This window comes from Hyla sarda, chromosome 12 (genome assembly GCF_029499605.1).
Source record: "Hyla sarda isolate aHylSar1 chromosome 12, aHylSar1.hap1, whole genome shotgun sequence".
NCBI classification, from domain to species: Eukaryota; Metazoa; Chordata; class Amphibia; order Anura; family Hylidae; genus Hyla; species Hyla sarda.
The window spans coordinates 813,940-841,379 of record NC_079200.1 but is presented as its reverse complement, the minus strand read 5'-3'; the positions used below and the strand labels follow the sequence as shown (position 1 = coordinate 841,379).

Sequence of the window (27,440 nt, the reverse complement as noted above, 5' to 3'; positions counted from 1 at the left end):
AGGGTATCAGATGTAGCAGAGCTGATTGGATCAGATGTAGCAGAGCTGAGGGTGTCAGATGTAGCAGAGCTGAGGGTGATCAGATGTAGCAGAGCTGAGGGGGATCAGATGTAGCAGAGCTGAGGGTGTCAGATGTAGCAGAGCTGAGGGTATCAGATGTAGCAGAGCTGAGGGTGATCAGATGTAGCAGAACTGATTGTGTCACATGTAGCAGAGCTGAGGGTGTCAGATGTAGCAGAGCTGAGGGGGATCAGATGTAGCAGAGCTGATTGGATCAGATGTAGCAGAGCTGAGGGTGTCAGATGTAGCAGAGCTGAGGGTGATCAGATGTAGCAGAGCTGAGGGGGATCGGATGTAGCAGAGCTGAGGGTGTCAGATGTAGCAGAGCTGAGGGTGTCAGATGTAGCAGAGCTGAGGGTGTCAGATGTAGCAGAGCTGAGGGTGATCAGATGTAGCAGAGCTGAGGGGGATCGGATGTAGCAGAGCTGAGGGTGTCAGATGTAGCAGAGCTGAGGGTGTCAGATGTAGCAGAGCTGAGGGTGTCAGATGTAGCAGAGCTGAGGGGGATCAGATGTAGCAGAGCTGAGGGTATCAGATGTAGCAGAGCTGATTGGATCAGATGTAGCAGAGCTGAGGGTGTCAGATGTAGCAGAGCTGAGGGGGATCAGATGTAGCAGAGCTGAGGGGGATCAGATGTAGCAGAGCTGAGGGTGTCAGATGTAGCAGAGCTGAGGGTATCAGATGTAGCAGAGCTGAGGGTGATCAGATGTAGCAGAGCTGATTGTGTCACATGTAGCAGAGCTGAGGGTGTCAGATGTAGCAGAGCTGAGGGGGATCAGATGTAGCAGAGCTGATTGGATCAGATGTAGCAGAGCTGAGGGTGATCAGATGTAGCAGAGCTGAGGGTGTCAGATGTAGCAGAGCTGAGGGTGTCAGATGTAGCAGAGCTGAGGGTGTCAGATGTAGCAGAGCTGAGGGTGATCAGATGTAGCAGAGCTGAGGGTGATCAGATGTAGCAGAGCTGAGGGTGATCAGATGTAGCAGAGCTGAGGGTATCAGATGTAGCAGAGCTGAGGGTGTCAGATGTAGCAGAGCTGAGGGTGTCAGATGTAGCAGAGCTGAGGGTGTCAGATGTAGCAGAGCTGAGGGTGATCAGATGTAGCAGAGCTGAGGGTGTCAGATGTAGCAGAGCTGAGGGTGATCAGATGTAGCAGAGCTGATTGTGTCACATGTAGCAGAGCTGAGGGTGTCAGATGTAGCAGAGCTGAGGGGGATCAGATGTAGCAGAGCTGATTGGATCAGATGTAGCAGAGCTGAGGGTGATCAGATATAGCAGAGCTGAGGGTGATCAGATGTAGCAGAGCTGAGGGGGATCGGATGTAGCAGAGCTGAGGGTGTCAGATGTAGCAGAGCTGAGGGGGATCGGATGTAGCAGAGCTGAGGGTGTCAGATGTAGCAGAGCTGAGGGTGTCAGATGTAGCAGAGCTGAGGGTGTCAGATGTAGCAGAGCTGAGGGGGATCAGATGTAGCAGAGCTTAGGGTATCAGATGTAGCAGAGCTGATTGGATCAGATGTAGCAGAGCTGAGGGTGTCAGATGTAGCAGAGCTGAGGGGGATCAGATGTAGCAGAGCTGAGGGGGATCAGATGTAGCAGAGCTGAGGGTGTCAGATGTAGCAGAGCTGAGGGTATCAGATGTAGCAGAGCTGAGGGTGATCAGATGTAGCAGAGCTGATTGTGTCACATGTAGCAGAGCTGAGGGTGTCAGATGTAGCAGAGCTGAGGGGGATCAGATGTAGCAGAGCTGATTGGATCAGATGTAGCAGAGCTGAGGGTGATCAGATGTAGCAGAGCTGAGGGTGTCAGATGTAGCAGAGCTGAGGGTGTCAGATGTAGCAGAGCTGAGGGTGTCAGATGTAGCAGAGCTGAGGGTGATCAGATGTAGCAGAGCTGAGGGTGATCAGATGTAGCAGAGCTGAGGGTGATCAGATGTAGCAGAGCTGAGGGTATCAGATGTAGCAGAGCTGAGGGTGTCAGATGTAGCAGAGCTGAGGGTGTCAGATGTAGCAGAGCTGAGGGTGTCAGATGTAGCAGAGCTGAGGGTGTCAGATGTAGCAGAGCTGAGGGTGTCAGATGTAGCAGAGCTGAGGGTGATCAGATGTAGCAGAGCTGAGGGTGTCAGATGTAGCAGAGCTGAGGGTGATCAGATGTAGCAGAGCTGATTGTGTCACATGTAGCAGAGCTGAGGGTGTCAGATGTAGCAGAGCTGAGGGGGATCAGATGTAGCAGAGCTGATTGGATCAGATGTAGCAGAGCTGAGGGTGTCAGATGTAGCAGAGCTGAGGGTGATCAGATGTAGCAGAGCTGAGGGGGATCAGATGTAGCAGAGCTGAGGGGGATCAGATGTAGCAGAGCTGAGGGTGTCAGATGTAGAAGAGCTGAGGGTGTCAGATGTAGCAGAGCTGAGGGTGATCAGATGTAGCAGAGCTGAGGGGGATCAGATGTAGCAGAGCTGAGGGTGATCAGATGTAGCAGAGCTGATTGTATCAGATGTAGCAGAGCTGAGGGTGTCAGATGTAGCAGAGCTGAGGGTGTCAGATGTAGCAGAGCTGAGGGTGATCAGATGTAGCAGAGCTGAGGGTGATCAGATGTAGCAGAGCTGAGGGTATCAGATGTAGCAGAGCTGATTGGATCAGATGTAGCAGAGCTGAGGGTGTCAGATGTAGCAGAGCTGAGGGTGATCAGATGTAGCAGAGCTGAGGGGGATCAGATGTAGCAGTGCTGAGGGGGATAAGATATAGCAGAGCTGAGGGTGTCAGATGTAGCAGAGCTGAGGGTATCAGATGTAGCAGAGCTGAGGGTGATCAGATGTAGCAGAGCTGATTGTGTCACATGTAGCAGAGCTGAGGGTGTCAGATGTAGCAGAGCTGAGGGGGATCAGATGTAGCAGAGCTGAGGGTGTCAGATGTAGCAGAGCTGAGGGTGTCAGATGTAGCAGAGCTGAGGGTGTCAGATGTAGCCGAGCTGAGGGTGTCAGATGTAGCAGAGCTGAGGGTGATCAGATGTAGCAGAGCTGAGGGGGATCAGATGTAGCAGAGCTGATTGTGTCAGATGTAGCAGTGCTGAGGGTGATCAGATGTAGCAGAGCTGATTGTGTCACATGTAGCAGAGCTGAGGGTGTCAGATGTAGCAGAGCTGAGGGGGATCAGATGTAGCAGAGCTGATTGGATCAGATGTAGCAGAGCTGAGGGTGTCAGATGTAGTAGAGCTGAGGGTGTCAGATGTAGCAGAGCTGAGGTAACTCAATGATGAAGGCTGGTATTAGTATGGATGGCGGTGGCTTTGGTCAGTCACTTCCCATACTTGTGCACCTCACAGTACCTCCATAGTAGTGACATCTAGAGCTGCAGCCTCCATAGTAGTTACATTAACCGCTGCATTCCCCATAACACTCCTAACCTACGTTCCCCCATAACAGTGACATCCACAGCTGCAGTCCCCATAACGGTACCAGCACCAGCCGCAGTGCCCTTAATAGTACTAGCCAAAATGCCCCATAACAGTGCCAGCCACAGTGCCTCCATAACAGTGCCTATCATAATAGTGATGCCTGCAGCCACTAGAGGCCAGTAGCATCTCTCCTTCCAGGATGCACACAATGGGTAACATTACCTACAGGGGCTCACCAACCTAATGGGGAAAATACCTACTGGAGCTACCTGTCTAATGTTTGGGGGAAGGGGGGGGGGGGGACCTACCTAGTCCTCACCAACTCACTTTACTGTGTGTGACATCAAACACCGGAATTATTATGGTTTGGAGAACTGTAAATGAGAACAGTGAGGCTGATGCTGGAAAGTGCGGAGCCCAATATGTGGCTGTGAGAAATCGTCATAAAGGTCCAGGCCGGATGGAGAAGAAAAAGTCAATGACTCGGATGAGAGAAGACGCCCCCTGTCAGTCACCGGATATAACAGCATCTACATGGCTGACACATACATAGGGAGTGTGATTGCTTCTCTTTTATCTTTTGGTCGGAGTGCCCACAGGGGTGTGTAATGGACTCACCTGTTCCTTAAGTATCGCATAAAGTCGGGGTGCAGGATCTTAAAATGTTCTGTTGTCAGATTCGCCCCAAAATAGCGAGCCGGGCTATGGAGAAAATACAGGTAAGGGTTAATTACTGGCCTGAGAGGTGCTGATCCCACTTCTCCTACCCAACCAAGGAAAATGGGGGATCGGCATGGTCCCATTCCTGGCTGCCACAGGACGATAGAGATGGCGACACAATCCTCTCCGGAAAGTCAATGAGAGTGGCAGGGGCATGCTGGAAGTTGTAGTTTTGGTACAGCTGCAGGCACCTGTTTAGAAAACACTGCCCTTACATCATAGTTGAGCCGATAGGCTGATACTACACGATTTCAGCTGTGAAGCCTGCAGAATCATGAATGCAGCTCTGGAGCACAATACAGGCTGGATCTCCGGATACGTAATATAATGTATTCCTGATAGGAAATCTAATGGAAGATCCATGAGACTTACTTCTTGCCCTTGTCTCTGCCCTGATCAATGATGGTCTCGGTGAGAGCCCCCCGCACTATTAAGTAGTCCCGGTCATGATCTGGTAAGACAATGTAGCGCGTTTCCTGCAGAGAGGAAGGTTTGTAGTTAGAAACCGGACAGAGATTGGGACACAAAGCTAAGTTTACAATCTGATTATCAAGATGCTCCTCGGGGGTGGAGCATGAGGCACAGCACAAAGGATAAAACTTCAATGTTGTGCTCCGCCCCCTCAGGCCCTGAACGAGGTATTAACATAGGACATCAATTCTGCCCTCAGGGTCCCTTTGATAGTTGAACCTGTTCTCCTGTGACCCTCTACACCTCATCTGGTCTCATGTGACCCTCTACACCTCTTCTGGTCTCATGTGACCCTCTACACCTCATCTGGCCTCCTGCGACCCTCTACACCTCATCTGGCCTCCTGTGACCCTCTACACCTCTTCTGGTCTCATGTGACCCTCTACACCTCATCTGGCCTCCTGTGACCCTCTACACCTCATCTGGTCTCATGTGACCCTCTACACCTCTTCTGGTCTCATGTGACCCTCTACACCTCATCTGGCCTCCTGCGACCCTCTACACCTCATCTGGCCTCCTGTGACCCTCTACACCTCTTCTGGTCTCATGTGACCCTCTACACCTCATCTGGCCTCCTGTGACCCTCTACACCTCATCTGGTCTCATGTGACCCTCTACACCTCTTCTGGTCTCATGTGACCCTCTACACCTCTTCTGGCCTCCTGTGACCCTTTACACCTCATCTGGTCTCATGTGACCCTCTACACCTCTTCTGGTCTCATGTGACCCTCTACACCTCATCTGGCCTCCTGTGACCCTCTACACCTCATCTGGCCTCCTGTGACCCTCTACACCTCTTCTGGTCTCATGTGACCCTCTACAACTCATCTGGCCTCCTGTGACCCTCTACACCTCATCTGGTCTCATGTGACCCTCTACACCTCATCTGGTCTCATGTGACCCTCTACACCTCTTCTGGTCTCATGTGACCCTCTACACCTCTTCTGGCCTCCTGTGACCCTTTACACCTCATCTGGTCTCATGTGACCCTCTACACCTCTTCTGGCCTCCTGTGACCCTCTACACCTCTTCTGGCTTCGTGTGACCCTCTACACCTCTTCTGGCCTCCTTTGACCCTCTACACCTCTTCTGGCTTCCTGTGACCCTCTACACCTCTTCTGGCCTCCTGTGACCCTCTACACCTCATCTGGTCTCATGTGACCCTCTACACCTCTTCTGGCTTCCTGTGACCCTCTACAGCTCTTCTGGCCTCCTGTGACCCTCGACACCTCATCTGGCCTCCTGTTACCCTCTACACCTCATCTGGCCTCCTGTGACCCTCTACACCTCTTCTGGCCTCCTGTGACCCTCTACACCTCTTCTGGCCTCCTGTGACCCTCTACACCTCTTCTGGCCTCCTGTGACCCTCTACCTCTCATCTGGCCTCCTGTGACCCTCTACACCTCTTCTGGCCTCCTGTGACCCTCTACACCTCTTCTGGCCTCCTGTGACCCTCTACCTCTCATCTGGCCTCCTGTGACCCTCTACCCCTCATCTGGCATCCTGTGACCCTCTACACCTCATCTGGCCTCATGTGGCTCTTGTAGTTGATCTTTAGGTAACCATGATAACCAGTATGGTTATTTCAATTACCGGAGTACGAGGAACCGAACTGAACCCTTTCCTCCCGTAGGCGTACAAGGAGTTCATCAAGGTGTTTGTGGAAAAGGAGAAGAATGAGGTCCGGTTGCCGACGTCCTTCTCAAACCCCTTGGTAATGGCACCGTTCACCCTGAAAGTGAAGCCAATAACCAGAAGGTAAGAAACGGCCTCAGTCATGGTCTCCATGGTGGATTTCATACATACCGATTTCTACCTGAAGACGTAGTCATGGGAATCAATCTCTGGTCCCATTCCGGATCCGTTCAGAATGCCCCCATTGCCCACCACAGCACAGCGGATACAGGGCGCCTGCCCCCTCCAGGTGTCAAACATGAAGGCATTCCCCGTGGAGTTCAGCAAATTCAGAGTCTGATTGATAACTGGAGGAATATAAAACAGGAAAGTATTAGGGAGGGGATGGGTCATATCCATGTGCCCACCATCACCATGGGCCTGACAGGTACAGTTTTTACAACTCTGTAAATAATGCAGCCTTTAGTGAAGAAAAATGAGCCATAGAAGGGTTAACAAAGACCTACCAAATGGTCAATGCAGAAACCAAGATGGTCTCATACACTGTTTGGCCAAAGTAAGTGAATACCCCCAGAGTCATGTGATCTCCATAAAGATTTACATTAGTGTGGGTCGGGTCATAGTGAGGAGTAGTGTTGCTCGCGAATATTCGCAATTCGAATATTATTCGCGAATATCGCATATTCGCGAATTCGCGAATTTCGCGAATATAGCGCTATATATTCGTAATTACGAATATTCGTTTTTTTTTTTTGTTTTTTTTTCTTCACAGTACACATCACAGTGATCATCCCTCTCTGCTTCCAGCTTGTGTGGTGTAAAGAAGGCTGTAATACTACTGTGTGAGACTGGCGTGCGAAAATTCGCATATGCGAAAATTAGCATATGCTAAGTTTCGCATATGCGAATTTCCACATATGTTAATTTTCGCATGCGCGTATTTACGCATACGCGAAAATAAAACGAGGATATAACGAATATACGAATATTCGCGAATATATGACGAATATTCGTCCATATATTCGCGAATATTCGCGAATTCGAATATGGCCTATGCCGCTCAACACTAGTGAGGAGTTCAGTGACTGTACACATGGAGCTGTCATTGGATGGCACCCCCTACACAAGTAAGACTTCTCATCTGATAGATCTGACCTGGGCACAGATGATACTACTGTGAGGTAGAAGCTTAGCAACCAACACCAAGGGCTAATAGCAACAGCTAATGCCAAGCAATACCAACAGCTAATAAAAACCAATACCAACGGCTAATACCAACCAATACCAATGGAAAATACCAACAGATAATGCCAATACTAACCAATGACAACGGCTAATTTCAACAGCTAAGGCCAACCAATACCAACAGCTAAGGCCAACCAATACCAACAGCTAAGGCCAACTAATACCAACAGCTAATGCCAACAGATAATACAACCAATACCAACAGCTAATAATCAAACAATACCAACGGCAAATACCAACCAATACCAACCAATACCAACAGCTAATGCCAACCAATACCAACAGCTAATACTAACCAACACCAACAGCTAAGGCCAACCAATACGTATAGCTAATACAACCAATACCAACGACTAATACCAAACAATACCAATGGCTAATACCAACAGCTAATAACAACCAATACCAACAACTAATACTAACCAATACCAACAGCTAATACTAACCAATACCAACAGCTAATACCAACCAATAGCAACAGCTAATACCAACCATACCAACAGCTAATACCAACCAATATTAACAGCTAATACCAACCAATACCAACAGCTAATACCAACCAATATTAACAGCTAATACCAACCAATACCAACAGCTAATACCAACCAATATTAACAGCTAATACTAACCAACACCAACAGCTAAGGCCAACCAATACGTATAGCTAATACAACCAATACCAACGACTAATACCAAACAATACCAATGGCTAATACCAACAGCTAATAACAACCAATACCAACAACTAATACTAACCAATACCAACAGCTAATACTAACCAATACCAACAGCTAATACCAACCAATACCAACAGCTAATACCAACCATACCAACAGCTAATACCAACCAATATTAACAGCTAATACCAACCAATACCAACAGCTAATACCAACCATACCAACAGCTAATACCAACCAATATTAACAGCTAATACCAACCAATAGCAACAGCTAATACCAACCCTACCAACAGCTAATACCAACCCTACCAACAGCTAATACCAACCAATAGCAACAGCTAATACCAACCCTACCAACAGCTAATACCAACCATACCAACAGCTAATACCAACCAATACCAACAGCTAATACCAACCAATACCAACAGCTAATACCAACCAATATTAACAGCTAATACCAACAATACCAACAGCTAATACCAACCAATACCAACAGCTAATACCAACCAATATTAACAGCTAATACCAACAATGCCAACAGCTAATACCAACAATACCAACAGCTAATACCAACCAATACCAACAGCTAATACCAACCAATACCAACAGCTAATACCAACCATACCAACAGCTAATACCAACCAATACCAACAGCTAATACCAACAATACCAACAGCTAATACCAACCAATACCAACAGCTAATAGCAACCAATACCAACAGCTAATACCGACCAATATAAACAGCTAATACCAAGAATACCAACAGCTAATACAAACAATACCAACAGCTAATACCAACCAATACCAACAGCTAATACCAACCAATACCAACAGCTAATACCAACCAATACCAACAGCTAATACCAACAATACCAACAGCTAATACCAACCAATACCAACAGCTAATACCAACCAATACCAACAGCTAATACCAACCAATACCAACAGCTAATACCAACAATACCAACAGCTAATACCAACCAATACCAACAGCTAATAGCAACCAATACCAATGGCTAATACCAACCAATATTAACAGCTAATACCAACTAATAGCAACAGCTAATATCAACAATACCAACAGCTAATACCAACCAATACCAATGGCTAATACCAACAATACCAACAGCTAATACCAACAATACCAACAGCTAATCCAACCAATATTAACAGCTAATACCAACCATTATTAACAGCTAATAACAACAATACCAACAGCTAATACTAACCAATACCAACAGCTAATACCAACCAATATTAACAGCTAATACCAACCAATACCAACAGCTAATACCAACCAATAGCAACAGCTAATACCAACCCTACCAACAGCTAATACCAACCATACCAACAGCTAATACCAACCAATATTAACAGCTAATACCAACCAATAGCAACAGCTAATACCAACCCTACCAACAGCTAATACCAACCATACCAACAGCTAATACCAACCAATATTAACAGCTAATACCAACCAATACCAACAGCTAATACCAACCAATACCAACAGCTAATACCAACAATACCAACAGCTAATACCAACAATACCAACAGCTAATACCAACCAATACCAACAGCTAAAACCAACCAATACCAACAGCTAATACCAACCATACCAACAGCTAATAGCAACCAATACCAACAGCTAATACCAACCAATATTAACAGCTAATACCAACAATACCAACAGCTAATACCAACCAATACCAATGGCTAATACCAACAATACCAACAGCTAATACCAACAATACCAACAGCTAATACCAACAATACCAACAGCTAATACCAACCATTATTAACAGCTAATAACAACAATACCAACAGCTAATACTAACCAATACCAACAGCTAATAGCAACCAATATTAACAGCTAATACCAACAATACCAACAGCTAATACCAACAATACCAACAGCTAATACCAACCAATTCCAACAGCTAATACCAACCAATACCAACAGCTAATACCAACAATACCAACAGCTAATACCAACCAATACCAACAGCTAATAGCAACCAATACCAATGGCTCATACCAACCAATATTAACAGCTAATACCAACCAATAGCAACAGCTAATACCAACCCTACCAACAGCTAATACCAACCATACCAACAGCTAATACCAACCAATACCAACAGCTAATACCAACAATACCAACAGCTAATACCAACAATACCAACAGCTAATACCAACAATACCAACAGCTAATACCAACCAATATTAACAGCTAATACCAACAATACCAACAGCTAATACCAACCATACCAACAGCTAATACCAACCAATACCAACAGCTAATACCAACCAATATTAACAGCTAATACCAACAATACCAACAGCTAATACCAACCAATACCAATGGCTAATACCAACAATACCAACAGCTAATACCAACAATACCAACAGCTAATACCAACCATTATTAACAGCTAATAACAACAATACCAACAGCTAATACTAACCAATACCAACAGCTAATAGCAACCAATATTAACAGCTAATACCAACAATACCAACAGCTAATACCAACAATACCAACAGCTAATACCAACCAATACCAACAGCTAATACCAACCAATACCAACAGCTAATACCAACAATACCAACAGCTAATACCAACCAATACCAACAGCTAATAGCAACCAATACCAATGGCTCATACCAACCAATATTAACAGCTAATACCAACCAATAGCAACAGCTAATACCAACCCTACCAACAGCTAATACCAACCATACCAACAGCTAATACCAACCAATACCAACAGCTAATACCAACAATACCAACAGCTAATACCAACAATACCAACAGCTAATACCAACAATACCAACAGCTAATACCAACCAATATTAACAGCTAATACCAACAATACCAACAGCTAATACCAACAATACTAATAGCTAATATCAACAATACCAACAGCTAATACCAACCAATACCAATGGCTAATACCAACAATACCAACAGCTAATACCAACAATACCAACAGCTAATACCAACCAATACCAACAGCTAATGCCAACCAATACCAATGGCTAATACCAACAATACCAACAGCTAATACCAACAATACCAACAGCTAATACCAACCAATACCAATGGCTAATACCAACAGCTAATGCCAACACATAAAGACAGCCATGAAGTCAGCCATACTGAGGGCAAAGCGGTGTTGTTAAAAAATGTTTAATCCTTTGTAGCTTTGCCCTACACTGTGACCTTGGCCCAAGGACTGTCCATCCCTGGGGCATCTGGTGCGGTTTGTCACCATTTCTAGAACCGTAAATCTGAATGCACTGGGGGAAATGCTATAGATGTCCATCCATGACCATCTCACTCACGTTATGGACCCTTGGGCCCTAGGACTGTTGTAGACAGAGAAGGTCATCATGGTATAATGTCACTTACTCTCCCAGGTCACCTCCTTCCAGCCTTGGGCTCCGCTGTATTTCCTCAGCCTTTGGTACTCCAACTCTTGGGCGTGTTTCTTCCACTGCAGGACTGGAATCTTCTCCAGATACATATCCTTGAATTCCTCCCCCCGGAGCTTGTCTCTGGTGCGGTTTGGACATTTCTGTAGAGACGTGAAGAACACATTGATTAATTAGAGTTTTCCAAAACTTCTAGAACAATCCAAGACTTCAAAGCTCTCTGACTCTGCCCATTTAAGGGAAGAACGTTAAATGTGGCCACATGGACCCTATGGTGTGGTCAAGATAAGATCAGAGCAAAGTGGATTTCGTGGGAGCCGGAGAACAACAATCCAGTATGGTCAATCCCAGCACTCCACCTAGAACTAAAGTCCTACTGAGTGGATCTGCACTCTGCTCCACAGTCCTCCATGCTGTGACTATAAAGAATCTCTTGTACGGCGTCCATTTTAGGACATCATCAGTTGTAACTCCGTCATGTGTCAGGCAAAACAGCGTCCCACCTCCTCCCTCACACCAATCGCCATCATCCTTCAGCCACAAATCCCTTCTCCCTCATCCGAAACTCCCCGTACAAAACTCAGTCATCCCTGGGACGATTCTCCCTTAGACGAAACTTCCTGCCGCATAGCAGAGCCGACGCTGCACAGCATGTATAGGAGAGTCAAAATCAGGGCCGGACTGGCCATCGGGCACACCGGGCAGTCTGTATTTACTCATGGGGATGGGGGCTATGTGTATGGAAGGCTGCGCGCGTGTGTGTATGGAGGGCTGCGCGCGTGTGTGTATGGAGGGCTGCGCGCGTGTGTGTATGGAAGGCTGCGCGCGTGTGTGTATGGAAGGCTGCGCGCGTGTGTGTATGGAGGGCTGCGCGTGTGTGTGTGAGGTGACTTTTTACCCGGGAGGTATAGGTGGAAATAGACTCCCGGGTCCTCAGCACTCCCCAGCCTTCTTCACTGAGGTCGGCTTCACCTCCGTGAGTACTCTGCCTTCTTCCGGACGAACCCAGCTTTCCGCTGGCTGCACCCAGCTTTCCCAAGGAGGATCCCACCTTGGAGCTTCTCGCCTCTGTGGGGGGAGTTGGAGCAGCATTGCTGTGACTCCTGGTAGAACGCCTCACCCCCAAATCCTCCGATGTTCCGGCCGCTTGCTGGCTTCTACTGCTCCCCTGCGGCCTATTCCGAGGAGCAGAAGCCTGGGCCTCGCCTCCCTCACTCATGCCTGGAAACCCACTCCCTCCCTGGGGAGGAGGAAGCAGGCCCCAGGTGGAACAGATGGAAATCCCTGGAGCTCAGGAGACACAGCAGACACACAGCACAGCTGAAGCACGACCACACCCGCAACTAATTGGTCAGCACTCCAGAGCTGTACTCGCTATTCTGCTGGTGAGGTCACTGTGTACATACATTACATTACTTATCCTGTACTGATCCTGAGTTATATCCTGTATTATACTCCAGAGCTGTACTCACTATTCTGCTGGTGAGATCACTGTGTACATACATTACATTACTGATCCTGTACTGATCCTGAGTTATATCCTGTATTATACTCCAGAGCTGCACTCACTATTCTGCTGGTGAGGTCACTGTGTACATACATTACATTACTTATCCTGTACTGATCCCGAGTTATATCCTGTATTATACTCCAGAGCTGTATTCACTATTCTGCTGGTGAGGTCACTGTGTACATACATTACATTACTTATCCTGTACTGATCCTGAGTTATATCCTGTATTATACTCCAGAGCTGTACTCACTATTCTGCTGGTGAGGTCACTGTGTACATACATTACATTACTTATCCTGTACTGATCCTGAGTTATATCCTGTATTATACTTCAGAGCTGTACTCACTATTCTGCTGGTGAGGTCACTGTGTACATACATTACATTACTTATCCTGTACTGATCCTGAGTTATATCCTGTAGATCTTTCATTAAAAAATATAAAACATTACAAAAAGAACGAACATCACCATAACAATAATACAAACAACATACACCTGTATAATATATACAAAAATGAGTCCATATTAGACCAAAAATGTCCAACCAAGTATCTTCTGGTCCAGCCTCATTCTCACCAAACACACCGCTATAATAACAACAACTACTAAACACTCTACAATAATAATAATACTTACAGTAATAATAATAACAACAATAATAACTAAAAACTGGTCCGGTTGCATTTCCCCACCCAAAATAATAAATATAATAAATATGTGTCAAACCACCAACAAACACCGCAAACAGAAAAACAGAATATACAATGTTTTTTTTTTTTGGCCCTGAGCTGGTCCCGCATCCCATGCCCCCAGTACATGATAACAGACGTCCATGAACCAGTCCAGGATTTTTTTTTTTTTTATAATAAAAGGTCCCACACAGAAACCCCCCTCCCCCATCTACCCACCACCCAACCTAACACTAAACCCCAACACAACACAACCCCTAGAAAAAAAAACAATATATATACATATTTTCACATATACATAAATGTACAAACAAAACAAATATATGCAAAATAATACAAACTATACAAACCAAACAACAAACAACAATAAGGCTTTTCAATCACACAAACCCCTAAAGCTCAAGTTCAGTGCCTGCAAGCCCTATATTACCATATATCTACAGCACAAAACAAAAAGACTAATGTGCCAGCATCAGCCCACCACCAGGGGGAGACAACAGGCTAAGGCACTTTAAAGGCAGAGCCCCTCCACAGACGAGAGGCCCTGCCAGCACCCAGCCTCTCGTACTCCAGAGAACGCACCTTCACCAGGTCACCAAGAATGTTCCTAACCACCTCACCCACAGGGAGGATTTTACGCTGCGTCGACACTAAACACAGTGCGTTCCACGTGTAATACCTGACCACTGAGCTGACTAGGAATAAAGTGCACCGGTCCCAGCCTCCAAGGTTTCTGAATGCCCCATAGGCCCATTCCGCATAGGAGAGACTGGCCAGCCGAGGCTAACCAATGGAAGCGCCCACCCTGTTATAAACCTCTGTGTTAAAGGGACAATGAAGCAGAAAATGCTCCATGCTTTCCAGCATGCTTCCACACTCCTCGCGGGGACATCCCCGGTCATCAGAGCTCCTGCACTTCAGATTGTCCCTCACACACAGTTTCCCATGGAAGCAGCGCCAAGTCAAGTCCCAAAACTTCAAGGGGATCCTGATAGAATTCAAAAGCTCTAAACCCACCTCCAGATCCCGACTTGGGCAGTCCTTGAGCGCCAATGGCCTCTGGAAATGAGAAGACAGGACCCTCTTGTCAAGGAATTTCATCCACAGAGTCCTAATCTCCCACATCCCCGGACCCCACCAACGAATAACCTTCAGAGCCGGGGTAGCGTAAGCCGGGAGATGCCCGTGTGGTGTGCGAAGATCCTCACTTGCCCTCCTGTCTCCCATTCCTGGAAGAAAGGCCAAAACCATCCCCTACAGGAGGATACCCACGGAGGAGCCCTCTCTGACCAGAGGTTTGCTATATTGGTCTTAAGAAAGGTATTCACTAGGAACACCACAGGGTTGACCATACACAACCCCCCTAGTCTCCTCGTACGGTAAGTAACCTCCCTCTTCACTAGGTTCAGTCTATTCCCCCATAACATTTGGAAGAACACACTGTAGACCCGGGTCCAAAGAGGTTCTGGCAACATACATACACTGCCCAGATATATCAGCAAAGGGAGCAGGAAAGTTTTCATCAGGTTAACCCTTTCCCGGAGGGTCAAAGACCAACCCTTCCACTGATCCACCTTCTGAGCGGCGATCTTAAGCCTGCTGTCCCAGTTTTGTTTGGGGTAATCCCCTTGACCAAATTCGATGCCGAGGACTTTTGCGGATTCCTGGGGCTCTGGAAGGGCGTCCGGGAGATTAAAATCAGGATCTCCCCCTCCCAGCCAGAGACTCTCACACTTATCCTGATTGATCTTGGACCCGGATACCTCCGAGTAGCGGTCCACCTCTGACATCACCCATCTGCCCTCCTCTTGTGAGGAGACAAACACGGTGATATCATCAGCGTACGCTACCACCCTCAGAGCCGAATCCGGCACCGCCAGGTCCATTCTCACCCCCGCCAACGGTCCACAATCAATTCTTCTAAGGAAAGGATCGATTGCAAACACGTACAGCAAAGGGCTCAAAGGACAACCCTGACGGACACCAGACCCAACCTCAAAAGAGCGGCCAATCCAACCATTCACAAGCGGGAAACTCTCTGCCCCTACATACAAAGTCTTAAGCCAATCAACAAAACCCCATGGCTGGCCATATCTCAGAAGGACAGACCAGAGGTACTCATGGTTAACCCGATCAAACGCTTTTGCCTGATCCAAGGACAGCAAGTACCCCTTCCAGTGGCCAGCCCTACCCTGCTCCACAGCCTCTCGGACACTGAGCACAGCACTGAATGTACTGCGGCCCGGAACAGAGCAATGCTGAGCCCCCGAAAGGAGCCGGAGTGCAAACTCCACCAGCCGGTTAAACAGCACTTTTGCCAGAATCTTTCTGTCCGCATTGAGAAGTGCTATGGGACGCCAATTCTCAATGTGGGACGGGTCTTTACCCTTTGACAGGATGATCAGCGCTGACCTCCTCATTGACTTTGGCAGAGTGCCCGAGGATAGACACTCATTAAAAACCGCAGTCAAGAGGGGAACCAAAGGGTCCTTAAAGGTCTTATAGAACTCAGATGTTAAGCCATCCGGACCGGGTGACTTCTTGAGGGCAAGCCCATCAATCGCCATCCTGACTTCCTCTTCCCGGATCATCTCTGTCAAAACGTCAAGAGAGGGGTCTACTCCTGGTTCAGGGATGGTTTCAGCCAAGAAAGCTGACACCTTATCTCGATCTAGATCCTTCCTTCCCAAGAGGTGCGAGTAGAAGGATCTGACGACCTCCAGGATGAGTTATATCCTGTAGATCTTTTATTAAAAAATATAAAACATTACAAAAAGAACGAACATCACCATAACAATAATACAAACAACATACACCTGTATAATATATACAATAATGAGTCCATATTAGTCCAAAAATGTCCAACCAAGTATCTTCTGGTCCAGCCTCATTCTCACCAAACACACCGCTATAATAACAACAACTACTAAATACTCTACAATAATAATAATACTTACAGTAATAATAATAACAACAATAATAACTAAAAACTGGTCCGGTTGCATTTCACCACCCAAAATAATAAATATGTGTCAAACCACCAACAAACACCGCAAACAGAAAAACAGAATATACAAATTTTTTATTTTTTTATTTTATTTATTTTTTGGCCCTGAGCTGGTCCCGCATCCCATGCCCCCAGTACATGATAACAGACGTCCATGAACCAGTCCAGGATTTTACTTATTTATTTTTTTAAATAAAAAGTCCCACACAGAATCCCCCCTCCCCCCATCTACCCACCACCCAACCTAACACTAAACCCCAACACAACACAACCCCTAAAAAAAAAAATACAATATATATACATATATACACATATACATAAATGTACAAACAAAACAAATATATACAAAATAATACAAACTATACAAACCAAACAACAAACAACGATAAGGCTTTTCAATCACACAAACCCCTAAAGCTCAAGTTCAGTGCCTGCAAGCCCTATATCACCATATATCTACAGCACAAAACAAAAAGACTCATGTGCCAGCATCAGCCCACCACCAGGGGGAGACGACAGGCTAAGGCACTTTAAAGGCAGAGCCCCTCCACAGACGAGAGGCCCTGCTAGCACCCAGCCTCTCGTACTCCAGAGAACGCACCTTCACCAGGTCACCAAGAATGTTCCTAACCACCTCACCCACAGGGAGGATTTTACGCTGCGTCGACACTAAACACCGTGCGTTCCACGTGTAATACCTGACCACTGAGCTGACTAGGAATAAAGTGCACCGGTCCCAGCCTCCAAGGTTTCTGAATGCCCCATAGGCCCATTCCGCATAGGAGAGACTGGCCAGCCGAGGCCAACCAATGGAAGCGCCCACCCTGTTGTAAACCTCTGTGTTAAAGGGAAAATGAAGCAGAAAATGCTCCATGCTTTCCAGCATGCCTCCACACTCCTCGCGGGGACATCCCCGGTCATCAGAGCTCCTGCACTTCAGATTGTCCCTCACACACAGTTTCCCATGGAAGCTGCGCCAAGTCAAGTCCCAAAACTTCAAGGGGATCCTGATAGAATTCAAAAGCTCTAAACCCACCTCCAGATCCCGACTTGGGCAGTCCTTGAGCGCCAATGGCCTCTGGAAATGAGAAGACAGGACCCTCTTGTCAAGGAATTTCCTCGACAGAGTCCTAATCTCCCACATCCCCAGACCCCACCGACGAATAACCTTCAGAACCGGGGTAGCGTAAGCCGGGAGATGCCCGTGTGGTGTGCGAAGATCCTTCACTTGCCCTCCTGTCTCCCATTCCTGGAAGAAAGGCCAAAACCATCCCCTACAGGAGGATACCCACGGAGGAGCCCTCTCTGACCAGAGGTTTGCTATATTGGTCTTAAGAAAGGTATTCACTAGGAATACCACGGGGTTGACCATACACAACCCCCCTAGTCTCCTTGTACGGTAAGTAACCTCCCTCTTCACTAGGTTCAGTCTATTCCCCCATAACATTTGGAAGAACACACTGTAGACCCGGGTCCAAAGAGGTTCTGGCAACATGCATACACTGCCCAGATATATCAGCAAAGGGAGCAGGAAAGTTTTCATCAGGTTAACCCTTTCCCGGAGGGTCAAAGACCAACCCTTCCACTGATCCACCTTCTGAGCGGCGATCTTAAGCCTGCTGTCCCAGTTTTGTTTGGGGTAATCCCCGTGACCAAATTCGATGCCGAGGACCTTTGCGGATTCCTGGGGCTCTGGAAGGGCGTCCGGGAGGTTAAAATCAGGATCTCCCCCTCCCAGCCAGAGACTCTCACACTTATCCTGATTGATCTTGGACCCGGATACCTCCGAGTAGCGGTCCACCTCTGACATCACCCATCTGCCCTCCTCTTGTGAGGAGACAAACACGGTGATATCATCAGCGTACGCTACCGCCCTCAGAGCCGAATCCGGCACTGCCAGGTCCATTCTCACCCCCGCCAACGGTCCACAATCAATCCTTCTAAGGAAAGGATCGATTGCAAACACGTACAGCAAAGGGCTCAAAGGACAACCCTGACGGACACCAGACCCAACCTCAAAAGAGCGGCCAATCCAACCATTCACAAGCGGGAAACTCTCTGCCCCTACATACAAGGTCTTAAGCCAATCAACAAAACCCCCCGGCAGGCCATATCTCAGAAGGACAGACCAGAGGTACTCATGGTTAACCCGATCAAACGCTTTTGCCTGATCCAAGGACAGCAAGTACCCCTTCCAGTGGCCAGCCCTACCCTGCTCCACAGCCTCTCGGACACTGAGCACAGCACTAAATGTACTGCGGCCCGGAACAGAGCAATGCTGAGCCCCCGAAAGGAGCCGGGGTGCAAACTCCACCAGCCGGTTAAACAGCACTTTTGCCAGAATCTTTCTGTCCGCATTGAGAAGTGCTATGGGACGCCAATTCTCAATGTGGGACGGGTCTTTACCCTTTGACAGGATGATCAGCGCTGACCTCCTCATTGACTTTGGCAAAGTGCCCGAGGATAGACACTCATTAAAAACCGCAGTCAAGAGGGGAACCAAAGGGTCCTTAAAGGTCTTATAGAACTCAGATGTTAAGCCATCCGGACCGGGTGACTTCTTGAGGGCAAGCCCATCAATAGCCATCCTGACTTCCTCTTCCCGGATCATCTCTGTCAAAACGTCAAGAGAGGGGTCTACTCCTGGTTCAGGGATGGTTTCAGCCAAGAAAGCTGATACCTTATCTCGATCTAGATCCTTCCTTCCCAAGAGGTGCGAGTAGAAGGATCTGACGACCTCCAGGATCCCTGATCTGGACCTTTTCAAGGATCCCGTACTATCAATCAGTCCTGAGACCACTTTACTACTCACTGACATCTTGCAGTTTCTGTAAGGGTCGGGCGAGCGGTACTTCCCGTAATCCCTCTCAAAAACCAAAGATGCGTGCCTATCGTACTGGCACTTCATCAACAAGGACTTCACTCTGGAGATATCCTCTCGGCTACCTCCAGTCGAGACAAGGTTCTCAAGTTTCTTCCTCAGGCCCTGGTACAAGCGGTACCTGTTTAGGCTTCTGAGGCCCGAGAGCTGGCGGAAGAATCTCGCAACCCTTTCCTTGAAGATCTCCCACCACTCTGACTTACTGTTACAAAGGCCCAGCAATGGTACCTGGCTCTGAAGAAAATCCTCAAAGGACTGTCTTATCTCCGCTTCTTCCAAGAGAGACGAATTCAGCTTCCAATAGCCTCTGCCCATCCGGGGGGTCTCTGTGACATTCAGAGAAAACAAAATGAAACAGTGATCGGAGAACTCCACCTCAACAACAGACACTGCTGAAGAGACGGCTTCCTCCTTTAAATAAAACCTGTCTATCCTAGACCTACAACTACCCCTATGATAGGTGAATCCCGCGTGGCCTGGGGTGTGCCGGATGTGGACATCCACCAGGCGAGCCTCACTCGCTATGCTATTAAGGGCGACGCTATCATAAGTCAGCTTGTCTCTGGAACCTCCCCTATCTTGGGGCCTCGTGACAGCATTGAAGTCCCCTCCAAAGACCACCTGCCGACTTGTAAAAAGATAGGGCTTGATCCTCATAAAGAGGCACTTCCGGTCCCACTTAGACTGTGGGCCGTAGATGTTAATAAGGCGAAGTTCTTGTCCCCTCATGAGGACATCTAAGATCAGGCACCTCCCCATTTCTAACTCGATAACCCGTCGGCATTCTACCGCTGCGGTAAAAAGGACCGCCACTCCGCTATACGGCTCGGCCCCAAGAGACCAGTAGGAGGGCCCATTCCTCCACTCTCTTTTAGCCTTGTAGATAGATGACATATCTGTAAGCCTGGTCTCCTGCAAAAATAAAATATCAGCATTAATATGGGCAAAAAAATCATAGGCAGCAAAACGAGCTGTATCTGACTTAATGCTGGCGACATTAATGGACGCCAGCGTCAACGGAGAGGGTGCCGCCATCAAGGGTGATTGAGTTAAACAGCTTTCTTTTTCCCACTCCCCTTCTCACCCTCCACATCAGAAGAACTCTTCACCCTCTTTAGAGAAATGGAAGTGTCCATCTCACCAGACGTCGTTTTACTTTCCTCGTCTCCGGATTCTAGGCCAGTCCCTTCCCCCGAGGACATAACCTCCCCAGGGGAAGAGGACTCGGCGCCCCCTGGAAGCCCCTCTGCCACCTCCCCCTCATCCTCCCCTTCCGAAGAAGAGGAGGAGATGTCCCTGAGGGGTCGGAATCGATTGGAAAGGCCAACCAGAGGGGAGTCAGTTTTGCCTTCCTTTGGCACCTGGACCAGGGTGGGAGAAGATCTTAAATCTCCCTTTTTTTTTTTACTTGTACCCCGCTTTCGTGTCTCCTTCTGCCATCCCCCATCATCCTCCTCCACGCTATCTGAGGAGATGGCACCTTCCTCATTCTGGATCCTCCTGACCTCCTCATTCAGCTCGCCATCCCTCAGGGTCTCAGCAGCAAGGTTGGCCTCTGGGACAGAATGAGAGGTCGTCCCAGTAACCCGGGCTTTCCCCATCACCCTATCCCTTTGGCGTTTATCAAGACGTCTTAGTTGGGCTGGTGTCTTTCTCTTGCTGTTCCTCACTGACCCCTCAGTTCCTCCACCCCTGCTAGTCCCCTCCCCAGCAGATTCCGGCTCGTGATCTTCACCCGCTGGGGACAAGACTGCATTAGCGAAAGAACAAGGACAACGACTGAATGGGTGACCTAAGTCACCACACAGGTGACACCTAATCTCTGCACAAGATGTGGCAAGATGGCCTACACCCCCACACAAGGCACATTTCTGCACCGTACAGTTTGCACTGAAGTGTGTGGGGTCACCACATCTGTGACAGAGCTTCGGCTGACCCCGGTAGAAAATCTGGATACGATCCCTGCCGAGAAAGGCAGAGGATGGAATATGGGTAACTGTATTTCCTGAACGTTTAAGTTTTACCAGAAACGTCCAGGCTCCTGACCAGATGCCAAACTCGTCCCTGTTCTTCTGCGGGACCCCCATTACCTCGCCATACCGTCCTAACCAGGTGATGATGTCAACACAAGAGAGTGATTCGTTACGGGTCAAAACGGTCACTCTCTTGATTTCGTTTTGACGAGACAATGCCTGTACGGCAAAGTCTCGCCAGCGGGGCTCATTCTTTACCAATTCATAATTCGACCAGAAAAGCTCAAGCCCCTCTGGCCGAACAAAACTGATATCGAATTCAGGAGCACCGTAGGGATGTATCAAGGCAAAGATATCAACTGCCTTGAAGCCCATCTTTAGCAAGAGCTCAACCACTTTGGTCCTTGAAGGACACATATCTTCGCCCTGCCACCGAAGACGGACCACATTCCTACGGTTACTACCTGCCCCGGCTGTTGGGAGGGACCACACAGTATCGCCCCCTCTTTCCTCTCGGAAGGCAGAGAGACCGTGTCTCTCTATCCAGAAGGACAGATCAACTGCTCTACCCTCTACATTAATCGACCTTTCCCCCTTTTTCAGAGCCTCCAGGAGACGTCGCTGCAATAAACCGTCCCTAGAGTCAGGAGACGAGGAAAGTATTCTACTTCCCCCAGCAGTGACATTGGCATAACTCCTATGGTCTGTCACCACTGGGGGGGCAACCGGACCAGACCCTACACCTACACCACTTCTAATGACAACATCCCCACCACCCCCAATAACAACATTAGCACTTCCCCCAACAACATTGTTTGCAATAACATCATCTGTAGTCCCATCACCACCCCTAATTTCAGCAACAGCAAAATCACCTTCTCCAATAATATTAACCTCCATCCGCTCCCCAGTCATACACCCCGTACCCCCATTTACCTTCTCATTCACACTGGCTGGACCAGAAACAGATAATCCGGCCTCAGCATCACGGGGCACTAGGGCTGGGACAACCTCCGCTGGCCCTTTAAGGGACCGGGCAGCATGCTTGCCCGGTCTAGAGGAGGCCCCAGCCCTGTTCTTATTAGTGCCCTCCGCCTCATCAGCATCATCTCCAGTCTTTTCATGGCGCCGCTGATCAATGGGATCAGCGGCACCAATACAAAACAAACGTTTTTCTTCACTTTTGGGAGTGTCCGTTATGCCCTTTGCTACCTCCGGCACTGAGTCACCCCCCTCTCCCACAGGGGAGCGAACTACAGCACCGGAGTCTGCCCCTCTGCCCACCGCTGGGCCGCCCTCACTGTACGGCCTTTCGGCCGATGCCATCTCTGCTCCATCCCTGCTACTGCAAACAGGCATGGAGCTCTGCGCCCTTTTAGTATCTGTACTCTCCCCGCACCTTTGCACCGAGTCCACCACAGAACACGGGCTGGGCTGGGTAACGGGGCTTGCACAATGAGCTGACCCTGCGGCCGACTCAGGGTATACAGGGAGGGGGGTGTAGATGTAACTCACCACTTCTTGCTGCTTTGGCTTGGTCTTCTTTTTCTTACCCCCAGGTGCCTCATTTGGGAGCTCATCTCCAAACATCAGGTTCTGAGGACACACTGGGGATTCCAGCATGCGGATCTGGGCCATTAGCGCCCCTCCCTGGTAGCTGCTGTCACTGTCCTCCCCTGAGTCGGCAGGTGATACTGCTGGTTGCTGTGCAGGGGGCCCACTGTACGGGGCCTGCTGCTGTTGCCGCAGGCCACCATGTGGATCTGGCTGTTGTTCTTCCTCCATCTCCTCCACATCATCCACCTGGCTCTCAGGTTGCAGCCCCATCAACCTTTTATTTTTATCTTCTTCTTTCACCCTGAAGCGCTCCTCATTTTCCAGTTTCTCTTTAAATGGACCACTCTTCTCCAGTAATGCTGCTCTCCTCTCCTCCAAAACTTGTATTTCAGCCATAAGTCTCTTTATCTGCCCCTGGATCTCCGTCTTTTTCCTTTTTGGAGTTACCTTAGCCCTGGCACGGGCACAGCGCAGTTCCTCTCGGAGCCTCCTGATGGCCTTACAGGCGTCTTCATACTCACGGAGGTGACTTTTTACCCGGGAGGTATAGGTGGAAATAGACTCCCGGGTCCTCAGCACTCCCCAGCCTTCCTCACTGAGGTCGGCTTCACCTCCGTGAGCACTCTGCCTTCTTCCAGACAAACCCAGCTTTCCGCTGGCTGCACCCAGCTTTTCCGAGGAGGATCCAGCCTTGCAGCTTCTCACCTCTGTGGGGGGAGTTGGAGCAGCATTGCTGTGACTCCTAGTAGAACGCCTCACCCCCAAATCCTCCGATGTACAGGCCGCTTGCTGGCTTCTACTGCTCCCCTGCGGCCTATTCCGAGGAGCAGAAGCCTGGGCCTCACCTCCCTCACTCATGCCTGGGAACCCACTCCCTCCCTGGGGAGGAGGAAGCAGGCCCCAGGTGGAACAGGTGGAAATCCCTGGAGCTCAGGAGACACAGCAGACACACAGCACAGCTGAAGCACGACCACACCCGCAACTAATTGGTCAGCACTCCAGAGCTGTACTCACTATTCTGCTGGTGAGATCACTGTGTACATACATTACATTACTTATCCTGTACTGATCCTGAGTTATATCCTGTATTATACTCCAGAGCTGTACTCACTATTCTGCTGGTGAGATCACTGTGTACATACATTACATTACTTATCCTGTACTGATCCTGAGTTATATCCTGTATTATACTCCAGAGCTGTACTCACTATTCTGCTGGTGAGGTCACTGTGTACATACATTACTTATCCTGTACTGATCCTGAGTTATATCCTGTATTATACTCCAGAGCTGTACTCACTATTCTGCTGGTGAGATCACTGTGTACATACATTACATTACTTATCCTGTACTGATCCTGAGTTATATCCTGTAGATCTTTTATTAAAAAATATAAAACATTACAAAAAGAATAAACATCACCATAACAATAATACAAACAACATACACCTGTATAATATATACAAAAATGAGTCCATATTAGTCCAAAAATGTCCAACCAAGTATCTTCTGGTCCAGCCTCATTCTCACCAAACACACCGCTATAATAACAACAACTACTAAACACTCTACAATAATAATAATACTTACAGTAATAATAATAACAATAATAACTAAAAACTGATCCGGTTGCATTTCCCCACCCAAAATAATAAATATAATAAATATGTGTCAAACCACCAACAAACACCACAATAAGAAAAACCGAATATACAATGTTTTTTATATATAATTTTTTTTTTTTTTTTTTTTTTTTTTTTTTTTTTTTGGCCCTGAGCTGGTCCCGCATCCCATGCCCCCAGTACATGATGACAGACGTCCATGAACCAGTCCAGGATTTTTTTTTTTTTTTTTAAATAAAAAGTCCCACACAGAATCCCCCCTCCCCCCATCTACCCACCACCCAACCTAACACTAAACCCCAACACGACACAACCCCTAGAAAAAAATACAATATATATATACATATATACACATATACATAAATGTACAAACAAAACAAATATATACAAAATAATACAAACCAAACAACAAACATCAATAAGGCTTTTCAATCACACAAACCCCTAAAGCTCAAGTTCAGTGCCTGCAAGCCCTATATCACCATATATCTACAGCACAAAACAAAAAGACTAATGTGCCAGCATCAGCCCACCACCAGGGGGAGACAACAGGCTAAGGCACTTTAAAGGCAGAGCCCCTCCACAGACGAGAGGCCCTGCCAGCACCCAGCCTCTCGTACTCCAGAGAACGCACCTTCACCAGGTCACCAAGAATGTTCCTAACCACCTCACCCACAGGGAGGATTTTACGCTGCGTCGACACTAAACACCGTGCGTTCCACGTGTAATACCTGACCACTGAGCTGACTAGGAATAAAGTGCACCGGTCCCAGCCTCCAAGGTTTCTGAATGCCCCATAGGCCCATTCCGCATAGGAGAGACTGGCCAGCCGAGGCCAACCAATGGAAGCGCCCACCCTGTTGTAAACCTCTGTGTTAAAGGGACAATGAAGCAGAAAATGCTCCATGCTTTCCAGCATGCCTCCACACTCCTCGCGGGGACATCCCCGGTCATCAGAGCTCCTGCACTTCAGATTGTCCCTCACACACAGTTTCCCATGGAAGCAGCGCCAAGTCAAGTCCCAAAACTTCAAGGGGATCCTGATAGAATTCAAAAGCTCTAATCCCACCTCCAGATCCCGACTTGGGCAGTCCTTGAGTGCCAATGGCCTCTGGAAATGAGAAGACAGGACCCTCTTGTCAAGGAATTTCCTCGACAGAGTCCTAATCTCCCACATCCCCAGACCCCACCGACGAATAACCTTCAGAACCGGGGTAGCATAAGCCGGGAGATGCCCGTGTGGTGTGCGAAGATCCTTCACTTGCCCTCCTGTCTCCCATTCCTGGAAGAAAGGCCGAAACCATCCCCTACAGGAGGATACCCACGGAGGAGCCCTCTCTGACCAGAGGTTTGCTATATTGGTCTTAAGAAAGGTATTCACTAGGAACACCACAGGGTTGACCATACACAACCCCCCTAGTCTCCTCGTACGGTAAGTAACCTCCCTCTTCACTAGGTTCAGTCTGTTCCCCCATAACATCTGGAAGAACACACTGTAGACCCGGGTCCAGAGAGGTTCTGGCAACATGCATACACTGCCCAGATATATCAGCAAAGGGAGCAGGAAAGTTTTCATCAGGTTAACCCTTTCCCGGAGGGTCAAAGACCAACCCTTCCACTGATCTACCTTCTGAGCGGCGATCTTAAGCCTGCTGTCCCAGTTTTGTTTGGGGTAATCCCCTTGACCAAATTCGATGCCGAGGACTTTTGCGGATTCCTGGGGCTCTGGAAGGGCGTCCGGGAGATCAAAATCAGGATCTCCCCCTCCCAGCCAGAGACTCTCACACTTATCCTGATTGATCTTTGACCCGGATGCCTCCGAGTAGCGGTCCACCTCTGACATCACCCATCTGCCCTCCTCTTGTGAGGAGACAAACACGGTGACATCATCAGCGTACGCTACCGCCCTCAGAGCCGAATCCGGCACCTCCAGGTCCATTCTCACCCCCGCCAACGGTCCACAATCAATCCCTCTAAGGAAAGGATCGATTGCAAACACGTACAGCAAAGGGCTCAAAGGACAACCCTGACGGACACCAGACCCAACCTCAAAAGAGCGGCCAATCCAACCATTCACAAGCGGGAAACTCTCTGCCCCTACATACAAGGTCTTAAGCCAATCAACAAACCCCCCTGGCAGGCCATATCTCAGAAGGACAGACCAGAGGTACTCATGGTTAACCCGATCAAACGCTTTTGCCTGATCCAAGGAAAGCAAGTACCCCTTCCAGTGGCCAGCCCTACCCTGCTCCACAGCCTCTCGGACACTGAGCACAGCACTGAATGTACTGCGGCCCGGAACAGAGCAATGCTGAGCCCCCGAAAGGAGCCGGGGTGCAAACTCCACCAGCCGATTAAACAGCACTTTTGCCAGAATCTTTCTGTCCGCATTGAGAAGCGCTATGGGACGCCAATTCTCAATGTGGGACGGGTCTTTACCCTTTGACAGGATGATCAGCGCTGACCTCCTCATTGACTTTGGCAGAGTGCCCGAGGATAGACACTCATTAAAAACCGCGGTCAAGAGGGGAACCAAAGTGTCCTTAAAGGTCTTATAGAA

General features: G+C 48.2%; 1 protein-coding gene across 1 annotated transcript in view; it reads right to left on the bottom strand.

Annotated features, from left to right (window-relative positions):
* LOC130296900 (alpha-N-acetylgalactosaminide alpha-2,6-sialyltransferase 2-like) overlaps nt 1-27,440 on the bottom strand; it is a 166,601-nt gene that overhangs the window by 32,654 nt on the left and 106,507 nt on the right. Inside the window, exons 3-7 of the mRNA XM_056548945.1 lie at nt 11,615-11,780; nt 6,456-6,621; nt 6,233-6,371; nt 4,541-4,644; nt 4,067-4,150 (exon numbers count right to left, since the gene is read on the bottom strand). Of these exons, the coding sequence (XP_056404920.1) occupies nt 4,067-4,150; nt 4,541-4,644; nt 6,233-6,371; nt 6,456-6,621; nt 11,615-11,780 (659 nt within the window). The remainder of the gene's footprint in view (nt 1-4,066; nt 4,151-4,540; nt 4,645-6,232; nt 6,372-6,455; nt 6,622-11,614; nt 11,781-27,440) is intronic.